Raw genomic sequence first — 24495 nt, forward strand, 5'->3', positions numbered from 1 at the left:
AAAGCAACCACCACCAAGAGATAATGCTTGTTAACTGAAAAATGACGTCACGCAATAATAATAAAAATAAGATATTTTGAGCAGTCAGACTGTCGATAATAATTGATAACTTTTGAAAACAGGAAGAAAAATATTTTTTTGAATATATTGAACAAAAAAAACATGATTTATACTTAACTTTAACTTTATTCAATATTATTTTAAAAAAGAAAACAGGAATTCATTCACAAAGTTGTACATTCTTCCTAGGTGTATCATGGATTATGATATATATATATATATATATATATATATATATATATATATATATATATATATATAGTAATTTATAAAATATACATGGCGATTAAGCTACACTGAATATTCTGCGTTTCATCCACTATAGGATTCGTAAGGCTTATGCGCGAATTTTGCGGTTGCTTCTTGTTTTTATATATGTTGAGGATTTCTAGTTAGCCAATCAGCTTTCTAGTATCCACCGCGCCCCCTCCTATCAACCAATGGGCATGCATTTTATCGAACAAAAGATCTGTTTTAGAACTAGGTTAGTGGTTTAAGGTAGATCTTTTCCTTCCTTTATATATATATATATATATATATATATATATATATATATATATATATATAAATATACCTATGTGTACACACATACATGCACATATATATACATATATATATATGTGTGTGATCGTTTATGTATATTCATGTTTATTTAACTTGTTTATTTGTTTGTTTTCTATTGTTATTGTTAGTTTTAAAGCTATTTTGTATCGCTATCCTAGAGTAAGTTTTATTTTGTGAACACAGTTGTTTGCTATTTCTCGTCTACAGTTTAATAGATTTTGAGGTTCTTTAAAGTACAGGATAGCAAATTTTTCATGGAGGCATAATTTACATGGGTCGTCTAAATGTCTGCACGTGGTAGCTTGTCTCATTATTTTCCATTCGACTACCGGCGAATGTCCGCTTTCTTTGAGTTCCCAGTATTTATTCGCTAGTGTTGTTTTTATACGGTGTTTTTTATTTTTGAATGTACTGAGTATGTACTGAGTATGTGAGTAAATGAAGTAGTTATATATATATATTTATATATATATATATATATATATATATATGTGTGTGTGTGTGTGTGTTATAATTTCGCAACAACCAAGACAACAATGTATACATGTTTATTATACGATCTTAAAATGTTTATTATACGATGTAGTTTAGTATTACAATCGCTTCCTAACCATATATATATATATATATATATATATATATATATATATATATATATATATATATATATATGAATGTAAATTTGGTTCGTTAAAAGTGAATAAAACCATATTTCTACGTTACCAATTTATTTGAAATTTTCAGACAACCCATCTTTAGAGTCGAGGGATGTTTTTATGTTATTAAAATAAATTTACCTCGCGAATTATAAAAATATATTAAATAAAATAAAAATTTTATTTCCGGTTTGCAGGCAATTCACGACGATTTGACGATTTCGAATTTCGAATTAGAAATGTAATTCTGGGTTCGTTCGTTATCAGTAAAACCATATTTGTACATTACCAATTTATTTGAAAGCTTCAGACAGTCTATAAATTAACATCCCAAATTATGAAAATATATAAAATAAAATAAAAACATTTTTCTTAAATGCGAACCTGTGGTCAAATTTTATTTCCGGTAGAATGCACGTGGGAATGATTTCACTACGATTTGACGATTTGGCATGACAACATTTTCAGTGTTACATCGCTAAGTATAATAGGCATCTCTTATTTTTACATTTTTTATTTCATTTGTTTATCCAATATATATATATATATATATATATATATATATATATATATATATATATATATATATATATATATATATATATATATATATATATATAAATGTAATGTTTGGTTCGTTAAAAGCGAATAAAACCATATTTCTACGTTACTAATTTAGTCAAGGAATGTTTGCATGTTATTAAAATAATTTAACATTGCGAATTATAAAAATATTAAATTAAATAAAAAAGTATTTTTCGTAACTGCGAGATTATCACCATTTTATTTCCGGTAGAAATTAGCCTTTCACTTATTGAGATAAGTATTATTTGTATTAATTTTTATGATAATCATGGAGAGAATGATCCGTGCTGAAATAATGTTATTATTTAAAAAGTCATTCTTAACATGGGGAGGGGAGGATGTTTTGTACCTATTCTGTCAATTACAATTGAATAAAAAAAAGCATATCGTAAAACTTTAATTAAACGTGGAAATATGATTTAAAAAATAGCGCGGATCGCTCTCTGCATTAGCACCATTTTTATTTATTGCGGACTATTATTCTCATTTTTATTAGTTGCTGTTTCACGACTTTTCGGCCAACTATTCCTCTGGCCTTCATGAAAACATAATATTATTGATAGGAGGGACATAGGCTTATATCGTGATGATGGGTTAATAATAGCGAGGAGTGCTACAAGTGTTAAATGTGATCAGGTTAGGAGAGCAATCCATAGGGACATGAAAGATTTTGGCCTAAAAGTAGAAGTTAATGCTAACTTAAAACAGGTTAACTTCCTTGACGTTACTTTAGATCTTGATTTAAATACTTATAAACAATATATGAAGGATAACGCTAATCCTATTTATATACACCCACAGTCTAACCATCCACCATCCATTATTAAACATATACAGTTATCTATTGAAAGTAGAATAAGTAACAATTCATCTGATGAAGTAACTCTCAATGATTGTAAAGCTATTTATAATACAGCACTTAAAAATAGTGGGTATAAAGACATAGAGATAAAATATAAAGTAACTAACGCTAGCACAAATGGGTCTAGAAATCGTAGTAGGAAAATTATTTGGTTCACACCCCCTTTAATATTATGTTGAAAACAAAACTTGGTACAAAATTTTTACAACTTATTAATAAGCATTTCCCACCAAATAATATATTACATAAAATATTTAATAAAAATACATTAAAATTAAGTTATAGCTGTAGTGATAACTTTGAAAGGATTATAAAAAAGCATGATGGAAGAATCTTAAGGATGACTAATAGAGAAGGTGTAAATACTAGTGCTAACACGGCTGTGAATAAATGTAACTGCCACAAGCCTGAGGAATGCTCAATAAAAAATGAATGTTTGACATCATCAGTGGTATACCAGGCTAGGATATTCCCAGTAGAGAACCCAAGGGACGAAATATTCTGCATAGGTAGTACCCAAATGACTTTCAAAAATAGATTCTATGGACATACACGCTCGATGAATAATCAAACATACGAAAAGGACACTTCCTTATCGTTATATTACTGGAAATTAGTTAGAGAAAATAAAACACCTAGTATAGAATGGAAGATTATTAGAAGGGCCAATACTTGCCACTCATTGAACTCACCATGTTCATTATGCTTATCAGAAAAACTTGAGGTTTAAAGATAGGTATAAATTATTAAATATTAAACAAGAAACTGCTATATTCTGCAAACATTTCAGAATGCATGCACTTAAAGAACTCTAAATTAGTAGACCAGAACAACTATGAGTACAACTAACCCCCATCAAATAACCCCCAAAGAGGATAAGTGAGGTCGCAGCTATGATCCTAACCGTATGGATTACATAAGTCGCTTAATATTCTACTTCATCAAGCAGTTAAATATTACTAACCTAAATAAATACCTGTATGAAAGTATATTTGAACCAAACGAGTAATAGATTGTTTGGGTGAACCTCGTAATAATGTATGCATCTGCATATTTTTGGGTGTATGCATGTATGGATATATGATCTTTATATACCTGGGTAGGAAAATTAATTAAAAAAAAAAGAAGGATGAATGAATAAATAAATAAATAGATAAAAGAAAGTAAGGAATGAAGGGTGAATGAAGGAAAAGGGGATAAAGAAATAAGGGGGAATGAATAAAGATGAAAGTAAGTACTACAATATATGAGCTTTTATACTCAGTTTGTATAACCTAAATACTCTGATTTCTATCATATGTTATTATATATTATTATTGTATCGTTATACATCTTATGTATATCTGCGTAACCATCGAAAGAGTGCTTGCTTAATATGAGGATAGGCCTATGAACTTCAAGCTGAATTCACTATAAATTTTTACGTAGTAAAAAAAACCTACAACTTAGGAAAAGGTAACAAGCGGGTGGGGCCGGGTAATATAACTATGCGTGTGGAGTTTGATAGAAAAAGAGAATTATGTAGTAAATGAGTTCATGTCTATTTCTATTTTAAATGTATCATTTGGTGGCAGTGTACATATATATATGTCTGTATTTTTTGTAAATATGTATGTATAAGTGTATTTATGTATGCATGTATGTTTGTGTATGTTTATAAGTGTGTGTATGTGTATGTATGTGTATGTATATGGATGCATATGTATATATGTATGTATGTATATATATATATATGCATATATATTTCTGAACTATTAAAATAGGCTGTCACGTATATGATAGTTGCAGCAATGTATATTACAAGAATGTATGGGTGTCTAGGTGTATATGTATGTATGTTATATTTGTATATATACACCCGTGTGGACTGTAGTGGCATGCTGTTTCATATATAAAGGGGTCACCACACTACTGAAGTAAAAAGGCACCTTATTATTATTGAAAAAGGTCTTTGCGTTTGTGCATGTATTGCTGTGTTTTCCTGCGTTGTGAGTGAGCGAGTTTCTGTGTGCCCCTGCTCGTGTGTGTGTATGTGAGTGTATGCGTGGGTCTGTGTTGGTATCTATATGTGTATGTGTCTCGTATACGTCTGTGGAGATTTGGAGATACGAGTGGATGGGGATGTCGTCTGCGCCTGCGGATGGTCTGAATGTGTGTATGTATTGTGTGTATGCTGGTGCGCGTGTGCGTGTGTGTATATGTATGTGTGTATGTATATTTGTATATACGTGTATATATGTATGTGTGCTTATGTATATAGATGTGTGTACGTGTGTATGTATGTGTATGTATTTATATATATGTATATGTGTGTGTATATGTATGTGTGTGTATGTGTATATGTATGCGTATGTATATGTGTATATCTATATATATATGTATATGTATGTGTATATATATATATATATATATATATATATATATATATATATATATATGGGTTGACTTGTGGGGACTTGTATCCAGTTGGGGTCCACGGGTTTTGGGGTTCCCAATCGTACAGTCTTATTATTGTTATTATTATTGATATTGGTGGTGTCATTAGTATTATCAATATTACAAGAATTATTATTATTATTATTAGGATTATAAGTGGGATTAATATAGGTTTTGATATAATAACAGTCATGATGTAGTGTACCCAAGTGTGTACATGGATGTCTGGGTTTGAGATTCCGCGTATGGATATTACTACGTATGTAGGTATAGATGTAAACATGTTATAACTGTATGTAACCATTATATGTGTATGTATGTGTGTATGTGTGTGTGTGTATATATGCGCGGGTGTTGCAAAGTGTAGGCGTCTATACGTATATTAATATATATGTGTACATGTGGAGTTTTGATAACTCTACAGGTTTTATGTTTATTTTTATTTTGTTTGTTTATTTGTTGTTTTGTTTTTATTTTATTTTTTTTTTATTTATTTGTTTTATTTACCTTATTTTAATTTTAATTTTATTCTTGCGTAGTTATAGTTATTGCCTAGTTTCAGTGCGTGTGTGGAAGTAAAATAAAACGAACAGCATATATTCGCTTCTGAATATCTGTATTAACGTGTGTGTGTCGGTGTGTGTGTGTGTGTGCGGTTGCATGTATGTGTGTGGATGGGTGTAGATTGAAAGACACCGGTCAGTACTCAGTGACCATAGAAAATGTTTTTAATTTACAGACTGCAAGACAAAAATACTAAATTCTCAAGTACCTTATGCCATAAAAACCAAAAGATGGGATAGATAAAAAGAAAGGGAAATGAAAAAGAAGATGTTTATTACGTTCAAAGACCTCACTTGTCCTCTCCCCGCTTATGACTCCCACCCAGGTTACATTCTAACTTTATAAACGAAATAGGAAAATGTTTTTGTTTGAAATATCAGTTCTCGACGGTAATTCTTGGCCTGAAGACGTAGTCCCCCAACGCGGGTGATTACAGAAACATGTATGCACATATTTAGCCATTAATGTTTGTATGAATAAATTTAATACATATATATATATTAAATTATAGTATTAAAAAATTATAGTATAGTATATAGTATAAAACAATTATAGTATTAAAAAAGCTACAACCAGAAATTGCCCCCATACTTACCAAACTGTTCAAACGTTGCCTTAAGGAGAAGTGCTTTCCAACACCCTGGATAACCTCATCAGTATGCCCTGTATTTAAGAATTCAGGTGATAAGTCATCTCCCTCTCAATGCAGACCAATAAGTCTCCTGAGTGTCATGAGTAAGTTGCTGGAATCCATATTAAATAGAGAAGTAGTCAACCACATCAACAGAAATAACCTTCTTAATGACATGCAATATGGCTTCCGTTCTGCTAGATCTACATCTGACGTGCTAACAGTTATATCACATAGAATTAGCGAATCTCTAGACAAAGGCTTCATTTCTAGGGCAATTGCTCTTGACCTATCAAAGGCTTCCGATAAGGTATGGCATAAAGGCCTACTGCACAATATTTCCAGCTACGGTATAACTGGAAATGTTTTCTCTATCATTAAATCATTTCTCTCTGATAGGCTCATAAGAGTAGTGGTTGATGGGCAGTAATCAGAGGCCCACAGTATTTTTTTTATTATTACATTTTCACCCCAAACAAGGAAAATTGCAATTTTGGTGTAGGGGGCTACTATCAGGGGCAACAACTACTGGGATACTATCTAGGAATTTGGACAGCAAGATGTCGATTCACGTTACACTTGAACTTCTGCACGTCAGTACTGTTGGGGAAGCAGGGACCTGGAATGGAATTCCAAAGTCTAGCGGTTCTGGGGAAGAAGCTATTGAAGTAGAAAGATCTTTTACATCTAGGGATCTCTACAGTCTGGGGGTGGGATTTAGCAGCCTGTCGGGTTCTATTAATGATGGAGTACCTCAGGGGTCCATCTTGGGCCCAACTCTCTTCTTGATCTACATCAATGATCTCCCAAAACACATACTTAAATCATTCGTTGACATCTATGCTGATGACACGACTATTTATGGCAACACATCAAAGGCCGTAAATGGCAACGGTCTCTCTGATTCTCTCTCCTCAGATCTTGAGCGCGTGGTTTAGTGGGGAAAGAGGTGGCTGGTTACCTTTAATGCATCTAAGACCAAGCTCCTATCATTACATCATAAACGCTCTGATCCCCATCTGGCATCAATTAAAATGAATGGCTCTCATCTAGGGGAGGCCCCATGTTTTGATAAGCTTCTGTGTTTGACCTTTACTCCTGATCTGAAATGGAACACATACATCAAGTCTGTGGCCAAGGTCGCTGGTAAAATGGTGGGATCCTTCTACCGCTCCAGAAGATATCTTACTAGTGATGCAATTCTCTATTTGTATAAAAGCCAAGTACGTCCAAGGATGGAGTACTGCTGCCACATCTGGGCAGGAGCTGCTAAAAACAGTCTATCCTGCCTTGTCAGAGTACAAAATAGACTTCGTGGCTTGGTGGGGGATAACCTTTTCTCTTCCCTGCAATGTATCTCCCACAGAAGAGACGTTGCGAGCCTGTCTCTGTGTTATCGTTATTTCCATGACAAGTGCTCGTCTGAGCTCCATTGTCTGGTCCCCCGTCAATCTTTCACGATAAACACCCGACTGGCTGAAACCACTGTCAATAATTTCCCTACTCTTTATCCGTGCCTAAATCAAAACGTAGATTCCATTAACAAAGCTTCTTTCTTAGAACTGCACGACTGTGGAACTCTCTACCGCTTGCCTGTTTCCCCCCCCCCCCCGAATTCAACTTGGATGTCTTCAAGTCCAACACAAAAAATTGCTGATGAACCTCTCCCTTAAGTAATGACACCTATCAAATCCCCAATACTAACTATTACTACGATACTATCCCACTGATTAGTATGCACACAATAACCCTTATCCCCGAGTGGCTCCTGGGCCTTGATAAGTGGTGACCCCCATGTAATATATCTATATATATAAAAATGTAACTCTTGGTTCGTTCGCAATTAATAGCCTAAAAAAACACTGGACGGATGGTTTCCACGTTTTGATATAATATGTTTACTATATCCATGTGTGTTTTTATATATTTCTTTTTAATTATAACATTATACTTAATTTTTCTATGATAAATAGGTGGTTTTCTTTGTACTGATAGGCCATTTTTTTTATTTAGGGACAATTATTTATTACCGCTTCCTGTCACGCGACCAGTGTGTCCAATTTAGCGGTGTTCCTGCTAGATCTGGAGATTTCGTTTGCAATCTAGCGGGGAATTCTAGAAAATCTGGAGATATTTCGCACCCACCCACACGCAATTTTAGATTAAAAAATAAAGAAAAGCGCTTGAAAATACTTTAAGACATAAAATAAACTCATTCATGTAAGTAAAAGAAGGTAGCATTTATTTATTGCCTTTGGTAACAATTATTTATTGATTATTTGTTTTGCTTTTCACCTTTTTTCGGCTAACCATTCTTAAATCTCGTTATAAAATCGATTTTTCCAATTACATTTTAGGTGGGGAGGGAATTCCAACCTCCGAAGCTTAGTTTAAAATGCGATCTAAGCAATCCCGCTTAACTTAGAAGTATTTAGTCGAAAATTGCAAAAAGCAAGAAACAACAGCAAAAAAAAAAAAAAAACTTTTACCAAATACAGTAGAATTTAATTATCTACCAACATAAATTTCTTTTTTTTTATTCAATTTTCATCCCAAACAAGGCATAGTGCCACTTTGAAGCAGGGGGCTACTATTAGGGACTTAATTAGCGAGGTCATTATGAAGGGAGATGAGTAGAAAGATGTTTGTTAACAATACACTTGAACTTCTGCATGTCAGTACAGTTGGGAAAGCAGAATCCCGGAAGGGAGTTCCAAAGACCCGCAGTTCTGGGGAAGAAACTATTGGAGTAAAAGGCTTTCTTGCACATAGGATCTCTACTGTAAAGGGATGAGACTTAGTAGCTTGTCGGGTTTGTCGGGGGTAGTTACGTCGGGGAGGTACAAGTGTTTGCAGTTCGTCAGAGCATTCACCATTAAAGTATTTGTAGAACAGGCAGAGGGATGCAACATCTCGTCGATGGGACAGAGGCTGAAGCCTAGATGACAGTTCAGGACCTATCATGTTGGCGACTCTCTTTTGAACCCTGTCCAGGAGCGAGAGACAAGCAGCAGATGCACCAGCCCAGATGTGACATCAGTACTCCATACATGGGCGAATGGTTGCCTTATAGAGGTATAGGATACTGTCAGGCGTAAGTAGTTTTCTAGCACGGTAGAGGGAGCCAACTTTCCTTGCAGCAGCCTTGGCAATGCTCTCAATGTATCTATTCCAGTTCATATTCCCTGTAAATTTTAGGCCGAGGAGTTTAAAAGAAGTACTTTCAGGCAATATGTTCTTGGCCATTGCTATTGGTGGCAGAGAAGGTTTCTTGTAGTTATTGAAGGAAACAAGCTTAGTCTTAGCAGCATTGAATGTGACCATCCATTTTTGTCTCCATTCCACTACGGATTGGAGGTCATCCTCTAGTGTTTCTGCCATTTCCTTGGATATGTGTTCATTTGTTTTCCCCTCATATCTGTTATAGAGAGTGGTGTCATCGGCAAATATACCCATCTCCGAAACAATTTTATCAGGGAGGTCATTTATGAATATCAGGAATAATAGAGGTTCAAGGATAGATCCCTGAGGTACTCCCGCATTTATGTCATATTGTTTGGATGTAAGACCGTCGAGGGCAACTTTGATTTTTCTATTACTTAAGAAGGATTTAATTACATTATGAATTCTTCCAGTGAATCCATATGATCTAATTTTCCTTAGAAGACCATCGTGCCATACCCTGTCAAAAGCCTTAGATATATCAAGGGCCACCGCTCTACCCTCCCCTGTTTTATCCAATGAACGGTATATACGTTCAGAAACTACAGTTAAGATATCTGCTGTTGAACGGGCTTGCCTGTATCCAAATTGCTTGTCAGTCACGAGTTTAGCAGCTGTTAGGTGCTGGACTAGGGCTTGATTAACTAAGGACTCAAATATTTTAGCGAAAAGCGGGAGGAGGCTAATGGGGCGATAATTTAGTGGGTCAGTTCTTTCACCAGAATTCTTGAAGACTGGTACCACAGAGGCGGTTTTCCAAATACTATTAACATGCTAAAACAAAGTTTTTTGTTTTTTTATTTTTCTAATTTCAAAATATGTTGCACCATTATTGTGATGTTTAATTTGCAGTATATTTCAATTTAACTTTTATTATAAAAAGTTTGAGTTTATGATTTGTTTCTTGCAAAAAAAAAAAATACCCTCTCTGAAAAAAACAGGTAAAACTAGCTTCATAAAATATGTAAGCCTTCTGGGGAGCTAACCGCTTCAATATAATTCCAGAAACATATAGTGAGAAAACACGGAACATTTTATATACTGAATATACTATATTTATAAATTTTTTAGTGCAGGAAGTTAAAATATGAAGTTTTTTTTGGGGGGGGGGCAATTAGCGATTTTAGAAAATTTCAAATGATAAAAGTTAAAAATCTAGCGATTTGCTGGACATTTCTTTCTCCTTATCTCGCGTTTTTTTTTTTTTAATGTCAGAAAAGGATATTTTGGTCTCACAGGCTTAATGTAAACATAATGTGTTTACAATATCGGTAAATTTTCAATGGGTTTAATCACATGATTATTGATAATGTAACCATGTGATTGAAATTTGATTTAAATTAACCACACGTGGTCGTTTTGCAATCAAATATTCATCGAAAAATGGTAGGGACAGACAATAAATGCCGACGCTCAAAGTGTATAAACATTTTGACCCTTCCTTTTACTTAAAAATTCACCAAAAATCAGGAAATTAACCAATTTTAATGAAAATTTCAGTATTTATCAAATAATGATCGCAGAATATAATGAACTAATTATTTTTTACTTAACTCTGAGTGAAAATGTTTTATTCTGTTTAAACAAAAAATACCTTTACTAAAGTTATGGTTTTCAGTAGTAAATAAAAAACGCAAGAATTTATTTTTGTTTTTTTATATATAAATAAAGCATCGTAATTTGTAACAATAAAAAATAATTTTTACAGGAACATTCCGAAAAAAGCCCCTAAAGTCCGTATTAATGAATTCGATATAACTCGAAGAAAAATAAATTTCTCACATTCTATCAGGAAATTAAAGATTCAATTAGATTCCTATTTCAGTCACCTAAATTATTTAGGGCGACATGAGTTTAGGAATTTATAGCCAAACCTAATTTTTTTTTTGCTTAAAAAATAGCATTAATACAATAAGTTATGTAAAATTTGCATAGACTGCTCTGCTTTACGGTTGTTGTAAAAATGGAACGGAAATTTGAATTTCGTTCCCTTTTAAATTCGGTACATTTTTACATTGCGTCCAACTCATCGTTCACATTCGACAAGTCAACTTTTATAGCTTTTCGGGTATGCAGGCAAGGTTAGGGGTGTCTATTCCGAAAGCCCTTCTAACATGGGTAGATTCGTAGGTGTGTCAGAAATTTCGTGAAAAATAGTGAATAATTCCACCCCGTTTTTCCAAGCTTATAATTCCTCGAAAAATGTAACTCAAGCCCTAATTTTTTTTTAAATTAAAGGAGCAAGGACCAAGGTTTCATTAAAAAAAACAACAAAAAAGACAAACAACGTGTTTTTTTTTAAACGGTTTTAAACTTCGGACTTTACAGGTAAATTTCTAAAAACACTACTTTTTTGTTTTAAATTTGAATATATTATTTATTGACCTTTTCTCTTCAATTTGTGATATATAACACTTTGGTGAGTAAATTAATTATTTTCTTTTTAATAGACATTTACAAAATAGGAGGCGTGAATTATTCGAACCCCTGTCTTTCCAAGCTTATAACTACTCGAAAAATGTAATTCAAGCCGTAATTTTTTTTTCAATTAAAGGAGCAAGGACCAAGGTTTCATTAAAAAAACAAAAACAAAAGAAAAACAACGTGGTTAAAAAAAACTTCGAACTTTACAGGTAAATTTCTAAAAAACACTACCTTTTTTGTTTTAAATTTGAATATATTATTTATTGACCTTTTCTCTTCAATTTGTGATATATAAAACTTTGGTGTGTAAATTAATTATTTACTTTTTAATAGACACTTGAAAATGGGGGGGCGTGAATTAAAAAAAACGTTTGTCTAAAATATTATATTCGGTTTATTGGAAAGAGCATAAAATTTCACATTGATCCTGAAAATATCGTAAAAATAGAATCAATAGAAACATTTTGATAGATTTTTAAAGTTTAAAAATTTAAAAATATTGAGTTCGTAAAATTCATTACTGTTTTTTTTAAAAAATATTTCTATTACTTTTAAAACAACTTTAATAGTTTATTTTGGAAGTATAACCCATAAAGAAAATAAACAACCCACTTTTAAAAGAGAAATTACGAGTTTTTTATATTTTATTCGCAGTTTCGTGATAGGGGTGTCAAAAAGTCCTACAAAAATGCTGATACATCTACTAGATTGGAGTGTTTATTCGTTGTAAACGTACCTGACAACCTATAAATGTCGATATTTCCAATGTAAAAGCTGGACTTATGTAAAAAATAACAAAAATATATACCAAACTGACTTTTTCATTTAAAAATGGAATTATTTCCCTTTTGTTATTAACTTTTTTTTTTTTTTTTTTTTTTTTTTTAAATATTTTGTGTTTTATATACATAAAGTACAATTGTTGAATGTTACTGTTTTGATTATATTCGTTTGGTGGGGCACAATTAAAAAATTAAGAAACATTAAAACGGAGCGAAATTTAAGTTTCTGTTCCATTTTTACAACAACCATAAAACAGCGCATACTCAGCAAGTTTTATCATAATTTATGAGCATGATGTTGAAACACTAAATCAACATCTTATTTATTTTTCTGCACAATTAATGATGGAAGTCTTTTTCTATTTATTTTCTGAACATCTGTTAAAAAGAAAATAATTTGTACATTCTCATGAAAAAAGAATCAAACTTTTCTCTACATTCACATAACTATTTACAGTGTCATGTAAAGCATTCATCTGTTCTTTTTATAATAAAAATTCCGTTTTCAAAGAGAAACGTTTACTGCCAAATTTCTTTTTAAAAAAAAGTGCAAGTTTTCCTGAAAAAAAAAACTTTCCCCTAACAATTTATGGTAAAAAATTAATCTTTTTTTGGGGGGGAAAATAACTTTTATTGATTAAAAAAATTGCAAAAAATAATAAAAGTAAATAAACGAACAAAATGCAATTTTTCTTGAGAAATGTGTTCCATTTTAACAAACTGAGCCACAGCAACGCGTGGCCGGGTACAGCAGTATATATATATATATATATATACATATATATATATATATATATATATATATATATATATATATATATATATATATATATATCTGCGGTTCCCGCTTACCGGGGTTGCTCGGTAGATGCGTGCCCCTCCTCCCTCGAAAAATTAAAGTACGGTTGCTGTTGTTGTTGGTGTTGTTGCTGCTCAACTCCCAACCTCCTCATGTTACGAGCGGTTTTCGGAATAGACACCTCAACTTTTCATGATAAGAACGACAATCGTTACCCGTTAAGCGAAAGGCAGGAATTTGTTTACTTTTTATTTACTGTGTAAAACCACTTTGAACAACATAACTTGTAATAAAAAAAAACTTGTTTTAGCACGGTAAAGTATATAGGTTGGTAGATAATTAAATTCGACTGTATAATATTTTTTTTATTTGTTGTTGCTTCTTGCTTTTTACTATTTTCGACTGTTAAGTTTTTTACACTTTAACTAAGTGAATAATTAAATGTAAATTAAAGGTGGATGCTTGGATTGTATTTTAAACTGCAGAGGCTGAACCCCTCAATAAAAAATCGATTTTTTTAGCGAGTTTAAGTTTGGTGAGGCAAAAAGAAACGGGGATAAACAAAACAAATACTCAGTAAGTAATTGTTAATGAAGGCATAAAGAAAGTCAGTACCTGTAAAAATGTAAAATAAAACAGAATGTATAAAAATGTAAATAAACCCAGAAAAAAAACAAAAAAACAAAAACAAAACAAAAACAAAACAAAAACAAAGCAAACTGTCGGGTTACGATAGTTGGCTAAAATGTAATTCTATGTATGCAATTGTAATGGAGGAGAGTAAGTTGGCGTAGTGTTCGTTAATTAAAGGGAATAGTTTCATTCCAATAATCCATGAATAGGGGAATGCATCGTTTCAACCAATCAGAATGTGAGGAACACGTATTTTTAGTATAGAAGAATGAAATGTAAATGTTATGTCAAATAGATCAGTTACGTAGGAAGGGGTCTAAATTTAAGTCCCCTGTCAGTATAAATACATGGTGTAAGTGGGTGACGGTCGGAGAACTTGGCGAATAGGTAAAATCGGAACTACTTCCTTGGTAGGTTATGACGATGATGATGATGATGTCGCTACTAGGATTAAATCTAATGCTTTAATATTACGAATTAATGTGTCTAAAATGTCGTTCTATAGTTAAATAAGGTAATGGCTAATAGTGTAAACATAATAAACTTGTATGTGCCATCTGTTGTTGTAAACCTATGCCTCTTCTATTATATTTAGGGATAAAACATGATATAAAACGGGAAAATTTCAACGTCAATAACATTGAATTACTCCCCTAAAAGCTAGAAACATTGGATTTATCAAACAAATAACAAAATTCAATCCGATCGTGTTACAAGTATAATTTGAATTATTTTGCCACCTATTTTGGTGTAGCGTGAGTAAGTGCCACTAATAAAAATACTTGTAGAAGTATTTCTAATTATCTTACCTTTCCAGATGAAGCGATACCATTGATCATACAAAAGAAAACGATGATCCAAGCGCAGAGGATAGAAAGTTCCAGATGCCAAAGCATGTGACCATTCTCTTCGATCGACGAAGAAACATCCAGCGTCGACCTGTACCAGAAATAAGCAGTCGGACCAGCCAACTGAAATAATAAAACAATAAAAAAAAGAATAAATGACGCCATTACTATATTAATGAAATAGTATGAACGCTTATTGTGAGTTTCTGTGTGTTTGTGTTTCTCGCTATAATATTGTTGCATAGAGATGGGGTCATATTTAGATGACAGGTACATATATACGATGGTGATGAGAGTGAGAGAAACAATTATACATATTAGTGTTCTGTGGATTTTTATAACATATATTAGCGAGCAGAGATGGTGATCAGTTCTTTTTACATCAAAGGGGAGAATTATTACTTATGATGGAGAGAGGGACACATTATTTGGAAGGGGGTTATACAAAGTTCATATTAAGATGATTATCACATTACCTTTTAATTGTTGAATGACGACAGGAAGACAACAGTTACAAATATGAATGATGTTCTTTATTTCATTTCAGAGGTCGCAATGATGATGACGTCAGGAATCCAAATTCGTTTCTATATGGTTAAATGTTCTCCCTTCGCTTCTAAAGGGACCCTCCTCTGATCAACTCTTTCTGACTGCCTTTGCTGACTGCTCGACCCTGTCTGCCCGACTGCTTTGATCTGACTAAAACTATTTCCTATATTGAGAAATTCCCTTTTTGCTATAATGTCAGATGTGTGGTTCTAAAACCTGACCAACTCACGTGGCTAAGCATATGTTTCCAAAACACACTTCTGCAAACAAAGAATTCTCAAGTAACCTATTTTTAATTGCGTTTTCATAAAAGAATTAAATTCTTTTTACAATACAAACAATATCTAACTATTTCCAAAACAATAGCTAAATTCTAACATTCTAATTTCTGACAAAAGTTCGACAAACGCACCAAATCCTGGACAGTATCGTGGAAGTGGTCAGGTTATCAGCCACCAGAAAAATTATGCAAAAGAATGCCAGAGTATAATAACCCTTACAAGAACTTGTGCAGTATAAAATAAGGAATTACAAGCCGGGATTGATAATAGGTGGTTAGTTCCTTACGTAGAAGAAGAATTGAAGTCACCAAAGGGCTTGATCCCATAAATATCAGACAACCAGCAAAACAAACAAAAAGTAAGATCAGTTCTCTATTACCGAGAGTTAAACGAGCACTTGAACCCATTTACATATCGCGCAGACATATGTACTGAAAGTGGAATCGAATGTATCAGTATTAGACATTTGCAATGCATATCTTCAGATGCACTTGTACCGACCGCTGTGGCCCTATAAAACTGTACTAATTAAAGGACGAAGGTATTGCCTGACTGGCATAGGATTTGGACTCCTTGTGGCACTATCCGTCAAACAATGGTTGATGCTGTTTTGATAAAAAATAAGTGAGTACAGCAAGAAACATCTGCCTACATTAGTAATGTGTACGTGGACGAAAGTATTGTGCCCGCGGTACGCGTGAAGAAGTATCTCTACAGCTTCAGCCTCCTTAGCAAAGATTCGATGGCGCACGAGTACTTTGTTTATAGGTCTGAGAAGAGGAAAACACTCTGTATTGGAGAAGAGGGAACAAAATCCTATGCATGCCCCTTGTCGTCACACAACGGAATATATTATCATTATGTGGCAAATTGATTTGGTACCTTCTCATGTGTTGTTGGATTCATGTTTCCGTGGCATTCATCAAGCGGAGAGCATATCACATTACCAGCGCGTGGAATGACAACGTTGATGAAGACCCTCTTTAAACAGGTTAAACAGATTACACAAAGAAAACTCGACACGGGGCAAATAGTGTGTTGACGGGCAATATTTTAGCATATTGGTCAATGTAAGCTTTCTTGCTACCGACGTATCATTGGTATGTGATGCGGCTGTGGTAGAGGATGTTTTCTGGTAACGTTCAGAAAGGGAGGAATAACATATTAACATTGCAAAATCGATGCTATTGTTAAAGGGAGAAGCCTGGTATCTTATGAAAGGCGACTACGTTACACTTGTTGTATTGGTACCCATAAGTGGATATCAAACACTCTTACCGGCAAGGTAAGGGTACGAACCAAAGCCATTAGTGAGATGCTCATTCGACGGCGAATTGACACTATAATAAAATCGATGAAGGGATACGCGCTGTAAATAGTCAGATCTATCTAAAACAAGGCAGGTCAATTATGAAAGTTCATCAGAGGTGGCTTGATGCAATTAGGAGAAACACTGAGCCTATGAAATCTGTCTCTACTGTCCGTGAGCTCAGTTTGGCTTGGGTAGATCAAGATTATTCACCAACAAAGCGGTCATCCTAGCGTTCGACAGATACTTTATTTTGCAAAACATCGACATTGCAGTTTTTAGGACTGCTGTGAAAACCATTGTCAGAGAATGTAAAGAGTGTCAGTCGATCGATCCGTCATCCATACACTGGTCAGAGGGTGCTTTGAATCTTAATAAACATGGCACAGGTTAGCGATGAATATTATTTATTGTAACGGGACTCATTTTTGACATTGATTGTGGTTTCCGCTAGATTTATTATCTGGTAACGCATTCTTCGGCAAGATGTGACAGGTGTAATCAACCAACTGAAAATGCTCCTCTATGAGCGAGGCACACCGACAGAGATCCTGACAGATAATGGAACTGCCTTTCGGGGCAGCTTATTAAAAATTTGCAGGTTAGTAAAAACTTACCTAGATGAATGGAAATTTCGACTTGTAAAACGGATCGCCGCCAGAAAACAGTGTATTATACCAGAAGCAGTATATTAGTACAATGTCACGCCAAAAGACGACGTATCATCTACAACAGAACCTGCCAATATGGTATATCGGTACTCCATACGGCTAAAAGGAATCAATGGAACATCAGCGCCGGCACAAAATAAACAACAAACTGTCATCAAAACGCGTGGCCCAGTGTGGATAAAGGCTCCATATGTACGATGTACGACAAAATATGGAGTAAGATGTATGACCGAAATTTCCAGTGCACAAAAATATATCGGTTGATGGAATGTCACGTCATGTAAAAGATCTACGACTCATAGTGGGACTAGGTCCACCGACTGTCTGTTCTGACATGTCTTCAGAGGATTCGAGTGAGAGATTTGTGCTAATTGAAGAAGGACCACGTGAATAGACACTCAGCATAAATGAAGGTTATACATCTTCCGATAATACTTCTAATGAGGATTCTGTAACGTTACTACTACGGAAAAGTACACGGCGCAAAATAACACCTCTCAAATGTTTTAATGTGATCATAGGATCAGCGGAGAGTGTAGTAGTAATGTCACAAATAGCCTTATCGCAAAAAGACAAAGGACGTGTTCTTTCTGCTACTCGCATATGGAAAGAAGAAAAAAGAGAAAACGCAAGATGTGTATCTGGTTTTATGCAAGAAGATGTGAAGTATGTGATAAACCAACGTTACTGGGCGAGATTTGAGGCGGATAAAAGACCCGGCTTGGCGGAGGGCAGTTCTTCGCTACGTGTTGCGTGGGTAGAAACCTTACGATCAGTTGCGACCTAGTGGAGCACTTTCACCGCATAATACATCCGACATACTACTACCGTAAACATTTAAACCGTAGAGAAAACGATAATATCATAACGAAGACACAGTTGATCTACGTTTCAGAATTTTTTAGAGAATTATTTTTGAGGATGAATAGATTATATCATTCAAATTATTCGATCAGCTTTTCTACTCGTGGATATTATTTCACCAATTTTTTAGCCGATGCATCCTTCGAATTTTTTCAGGTGCGTCTTGTAGGACTTGTGAATTTGTACAAAATTTTGAACGAAACAATTGATTTAATCCAAGGAGATAACTAATTGCTGTGCTGTCAACCATGACCGAATGACCCGACGAATAGCACAACAGATATAAGTGTTAAGTGTAATCAGTTCTAAGTGACGATCCTCTAGAGCTTGAAGGTTTGTATCCTCATTACGAGAAATACTATATTATTATCGATTACTTAGAAATTTTACCCAGCCATGGCACAGAAACACGAGCAAGCCACATCGGCCGAAACGTTGTAAGAATAACATACAAAATAAATACAATAGTCCGAATAATAAAATTAATTTAAAGTCAACTTTTAAATGAATAATTAAATTTTATTTATGAAGAATAATGATCTTGAGGAATTAGCCGAACATAAGGTTACTGATAAGCAACAGTCTTGTGTTGATCCTAACAAAGAGAACGTGTTTTTGAGATGAGCACTATTTAAGATAGTGAGCAAGATTAGAAATAACTAGATAGTCTGAATCTCTTGCGGCACAGTGGATGATCTTGGACAGACTGTGTAATATTTCTTAAGTTTAGATTATGCATTTAAGAGGGCCCTAGCGCATGACGCCAATATTGAATAGCTGTTATGTTATGTAGTGGTCTCATTAAGATGACGAATTATATATTTGTTGTTGCTTGTTCGTCTTAGAGTGTTCATATTAGTGCATATAGAGAGGGTAAATTTTAATACAGAGCAAGGAACGTGTAATACACAATGAGAGGGGATAGAAGAGATATTGACATTTATACAGTTTTACAGTTTTAGGAGTGTTTCTATAAACATTATCTTTCTTTAACACATATATTTTTGAGATGATGATTCAGAGTTCTTTAATCATAAAGAAGAAACCAGTCATTACTTATAATAGTGTAGGGGGGGGAAACATTCTTAAGATGATAAACACATTACTTATATGAATTTTATACACAAAGTTCTTTTAATACAAATTCACGATACCTTTGTTTGTAGAGTGACATAACACAAGATAGCTGTTACAAAATGATAATGACGTCGTTTTATTTCTTGACCGGTCATTGGTTTCGCATCAAGGAATTCATTTTTCTTCATGATTTCAATTTCCAACCTTTCGCCCTCAAAGGTGGATATCAGCTCAGTCTGTCCGACCCTGTCCCGACACAGACTTCTCTCTGACTCTCTGACTCTCTACTCAAACTCTAACTATATTGACAACTCATCTCTTAACCATGACGTCATTGCATGGCCAACAAGGTGCATCTCGATCCCGTGGCCTGACATGCCTTACGTTGTCTAAAACATGCACTGTTCCTCACATGTCTTCACAAGAATTCTCTAACCTATTTCGGCCTAACCTACTTTCAAATTCTTACATTTTCCCATTTTGTTTCAAAATCCTTATTTCAATTCCATTTTCATAAACAGAATTTAATCATCAAATTCCATTTTCAATAAACATAATTAAATCATTAAATTCCTTTTTAAGCCATATATCTAACTTTCTTTATGTGAAACTAAACAATGGGTAATTCTACATTCCATTTCCAAATTTCATTTCAAAACCTATTTCTAAACCTAGATTACCAAGTTCAATTCTCGATCTATCCTATCTCATTTTTACTTACAAGAACAGGCGACCTGTTCTCTAACAATTTTAAAAAGTGTGAAAGTGTATGCTGGTTGTATGTTCGATTGGTTGAAATAACATTTTATATAAAGACACTTATACAATCAAGAGTTCATATTAAAAAAACAACTATTCGCATGCTGCTATAGGTTCAACAGAGTTCACAAAACTGTCAAATAGAAAGTCATGCAAGCATTCTTAGAAAATCCTCATGTATAAAGCGATCGAAAGGTTTGGAAAGTATTTGCATCAAATAATTTTATAAATAGATATAAAATCAATATTACCGTAAGAACAATAGAATATTTTGATGTGAAATTGAAAGTTAAAACATTTTCTTGTGTGTGATACAAGGAAAAGACGAAATGATTGAAAATTGGTGTTACAAATAGCAATTTGGTTCAATTCATATTCAAGACAATCTCTTTTATGGCGACAATAAATCTAGACTCTTTGCACCTCTTGAAGCAGATTCTGGCTCATATGCTTGCCCCATGGAATTATATTTTCACCGTTGTCACACTCAGGGAAGGTATATGGAACACTCCTAAGTTTATTCCAGCCTGAAATGGAAGTAACTGTAAGAGTGAGATAGATTCTGCCTTCGCTATGAACCGAAAATATATTCGATGATTAGATCAAAGTTGAAAGGTTTGGGGAGCGTTGAGTCACCTATTAGCGATTATTCTTATCCTATTATACCTGTAGGCACAGAGAGATAATATGAATCGCCTCCATCAAGAACCAAGACCACGGAAAATGCGATGAAACGATTGGCAAATATCTAGAAAAATGATCGAGAGTAAGGTGAATAGCAAGCTGGGAGTGGTTAAGACGGCGAGTTATACCTGCCTATCACACACTCTAAGACAGAAGACCAGCAGAATTTCTTTTCGTAAATTAATAGATTTAAGTGTAAGAGTTAAGCAGATATGTAACTTTTTAACTATCTCGTTATTCTTCAAACCTCTCGACCCACACGCCATCTGGCACCGTCGCAAAGGAACAAACAAGTATAAAGGAAATAAAAATCCATCCCGGCATCTTTTTAAGTACAAATGAAATGCATTTATTCGTAGTTCTTCCAACACAACGTATTTCATTATCTTTTTTTTTTTTTTTTTTACACAGAGATCACCACTTATCAAGGCCCGGAAGCCACTCAGGGATAAGGGTTATTGCAAGTACATTACGTTAGTGAGGAGATTTGATGAAGTGTTTACTTAAGTAAGCAAAAGTCTTTTGGCACACGTGTGGTTTTTAAAAGTCTTTCTCCTCGCCACCTTGTATTAAATCGCCCATCTTCCCTGTTTCGCACTTTACTTCTTCTTTCGACCACGTGGTGTATTTTTCCCTTTTTTTTTGTGACACAAGCTTGCGAACATGTTAAAATTTGAATACGTGCTTTCATGGCTGCTTATATTTTCGCTAGCCAGCTCCTTCGGCTGTTGCTGATTTTAGATTTGAGTTGATGGGCAGCAAATCGGAGTAGACGACAGAAATCAAACGGAGCTTCGCAAAAATCTAGCAAATTCTAAGATGAGCTGACTAATCAGGTGCCTGTACAGGCAACATATCTTGATTCTTAGCTTATACATTGGACGACAGTATCACACGCGCCTAAACTACAACTAGTTTATACACAATGTATCATAGTTTATTTTCTCTTTTGTGTCTGCATTGTTTTGATTTTGTATACTTGTAAACTAGTACACGCACCCTCTCCAATTGTCAATGTCCAGAAGAGACAATGAAGAAGAAAGGAAAACATGGCACACAAGTGTTGGATTCGATGATCATGGAAGGTAGCGTTGTTACGTTGTTCTTATTTAGATGACGACTTATATATTGTTGTTGTTCATGTTAGTAAGAAGAGTCTTAGTGTGTTCATGCTGTGTTCAGATATATCGCGTATATATAAAGAGAGAGACAGTTCTGTATATATAATAGACAGTGCACATGTTAATACAGGTGAGCCGAGCATGTAATTCAATGAGAGGAGATTTATGACATATTGATAGATAGACCGAGAGATAGTGCGTTTGGCATTTACGTTTGACAGTTGTACATATAATATTTCTTACCTATTTTTGAGATTTTCACAAGTTCTTATAATAAAAATGGACAATACCTTTTCTGTTGAAAACATAACACGAAGACGCAGATACAAAACGATGAAGTTGTTTGTTTATCCCATTTCGACCGATCAGTGGCTTCGAATAAAGGAATTCAAGTCTTTCGTGATTCTTCTTCCAACCTCCGCTTCCAAGTTTCTATCAGCTCTTTCTGACTCCTCTCTTCTCCCCTCTGACTGACTCCCCGACTGAGTGTTTTGGCTGACTATATTGAGACCCATGACGTCATTGCATGACCAACACGTGCATATTAGACACATGGCATGACGTGCCTCCATGTTTAAGCATGCATTGTTACTCACATGTTTCAAACATGCGCGATTTGCACGTTTTGAAACCATTTCTGATGACAAGGAAATTTCCTATTTTCTTTGTTTTACAAAGGAATTTAACCTACTTGTTAGTTATCTAACCGATATTTTTATTATGCATTCTTTCTAAGAATGTGAATGGATTTTCCAGCCAAATTTTATTTATAAAATATTTTAAAAGAATTAACACTTTAACTGGACATTCCATTTAAAACCTATTGTTCTTATCTACAGGGTTCGATTCCCATTTTATCTGATATCATTTTCATTTGACTAATTCTCTTTTTTTTACTTACATGAAAAGGGGACAGCCTTTTTCATGTAACAGCGCCACATGTTCGTATAGCAGTACACGATAGATTATCATCTATGGATATAAACAGCATCTACCATTTACAGAATATGTACATATTTACTTAATATAGTTGATGTTTCTCCGCATTAAACACACACTCTACATTAAAATTTACAAGAATGATAATTTATTTAAATTCAAACTTTGACTAAGGTTATCATTAGGATACCTTATGGTAAAATTTAAAATCCTAATTACTTTTTTCAAACATAGACAACAAACACGAGGAAAGAGAGAGAGAGAGAGAAAGAGAGAGAGAGAGAGAGAGAAAGAGAAGTTGGAAAGAGAGGGCCCTAGATTCAATCTCGAGAGAGAATGGATTCACGTTGTTAAGATGCATGTGTGCGTGTCTATATTGCAGCAATGATTGTGTAATCTTTAACAAGCATTGCTTGATCTCAGTTACAAATAGAAATCTAGAAAGTTTAGAAACAAATTAGGATGGGACTTGAATTATTGGTTGCTAAAAAACTACGAATGAATCCTATACATAGGAATATATGAACATATGCACATAACTTTATATATATGCACTCTCTGAATGTTAAAATTCACTATATATATATATATATATATAGCTATACCTCCTTCTCCTCCTCCTTCTTCTCCTCCTCCTCTACCTTCCTTCCTTTTCCATTCCCCTTTTCCCCGTGCATCCTCATACTTTCACTACACCGATGAAGACTGAAGGATCGGTCGAAAATTATGTACTTATGAAAAAAGTTTTTTAATTTTTTTTCATAATATTATTATTTTGTATTCCTGGACGTCACCAATTAAAAACGAATAAAGAAAAGTTATAAGCTTTTATAATTTTCGCATTCTTTTTTATTCATATATATATATATATATATATATATATATATATATATATATATATATATATATATATATATATAACTACTTAATTTACTCACATAAAATTAATATACGAAAGTATAGATTTATGCGTAAACTTTAAATATTTACTTCAAAAGTGCTCAATGCGTAGGTAGAGCTAGTTGGTAATCTAATCTTAATCGCCATATATATTTTATAAATTACTATATATATATATATATATATATATATATATATATATATATATATATTCACTAAATCTCTCTCCCTGTATGGAGGGGAGACAAAAACTTGCTGCTATGGTTTCAAATGAT

At 33.8% G+C, this 24495-nt stretch overlaps 1 protein-coding gene across 5 annotated transcripts in view; it reads right to left on the reverse strand.

The window, feature by feature from the left end:
* Positions 1-24495, reverse strand: part of LOC145254722 (sodium-dependent neutral amino acid transporter B(0)AT3-like) — a 219232-nt gene that overhangs the window by 18601 nt on the left and 176136 nt on the right. For all 5 annotated transcript variants that reach the window (XM_080113447.1, XM_080113446.1, XM_080113450.1 and 2 more), the window contains one exon: positions 15028-15189. In XM_080113447.1, the coding sequence (XP_079969573.1) occupies positions 15028-15189 (162 nt within the window). The remainder of the gene's footprint in view (positions 1-15027; positions 15190-24495) is intronic.

Source organism: Euprymna scolopes, chromosome 30, assembly GCF_053919585.1.
Source record: "Euprymna scolopes isolate OS-2025 chromosome 30, ASM5391958v1, whole genome shotgun sequence".
In the NCBI taxonomy this organism is placed as follows: domain Eukaryota; kingdom Metazoa; phylum Mollusca; class Cephalopoda; order Sepiida; family Sepiolidae; genus Euprymna; species Euprymna scolopes.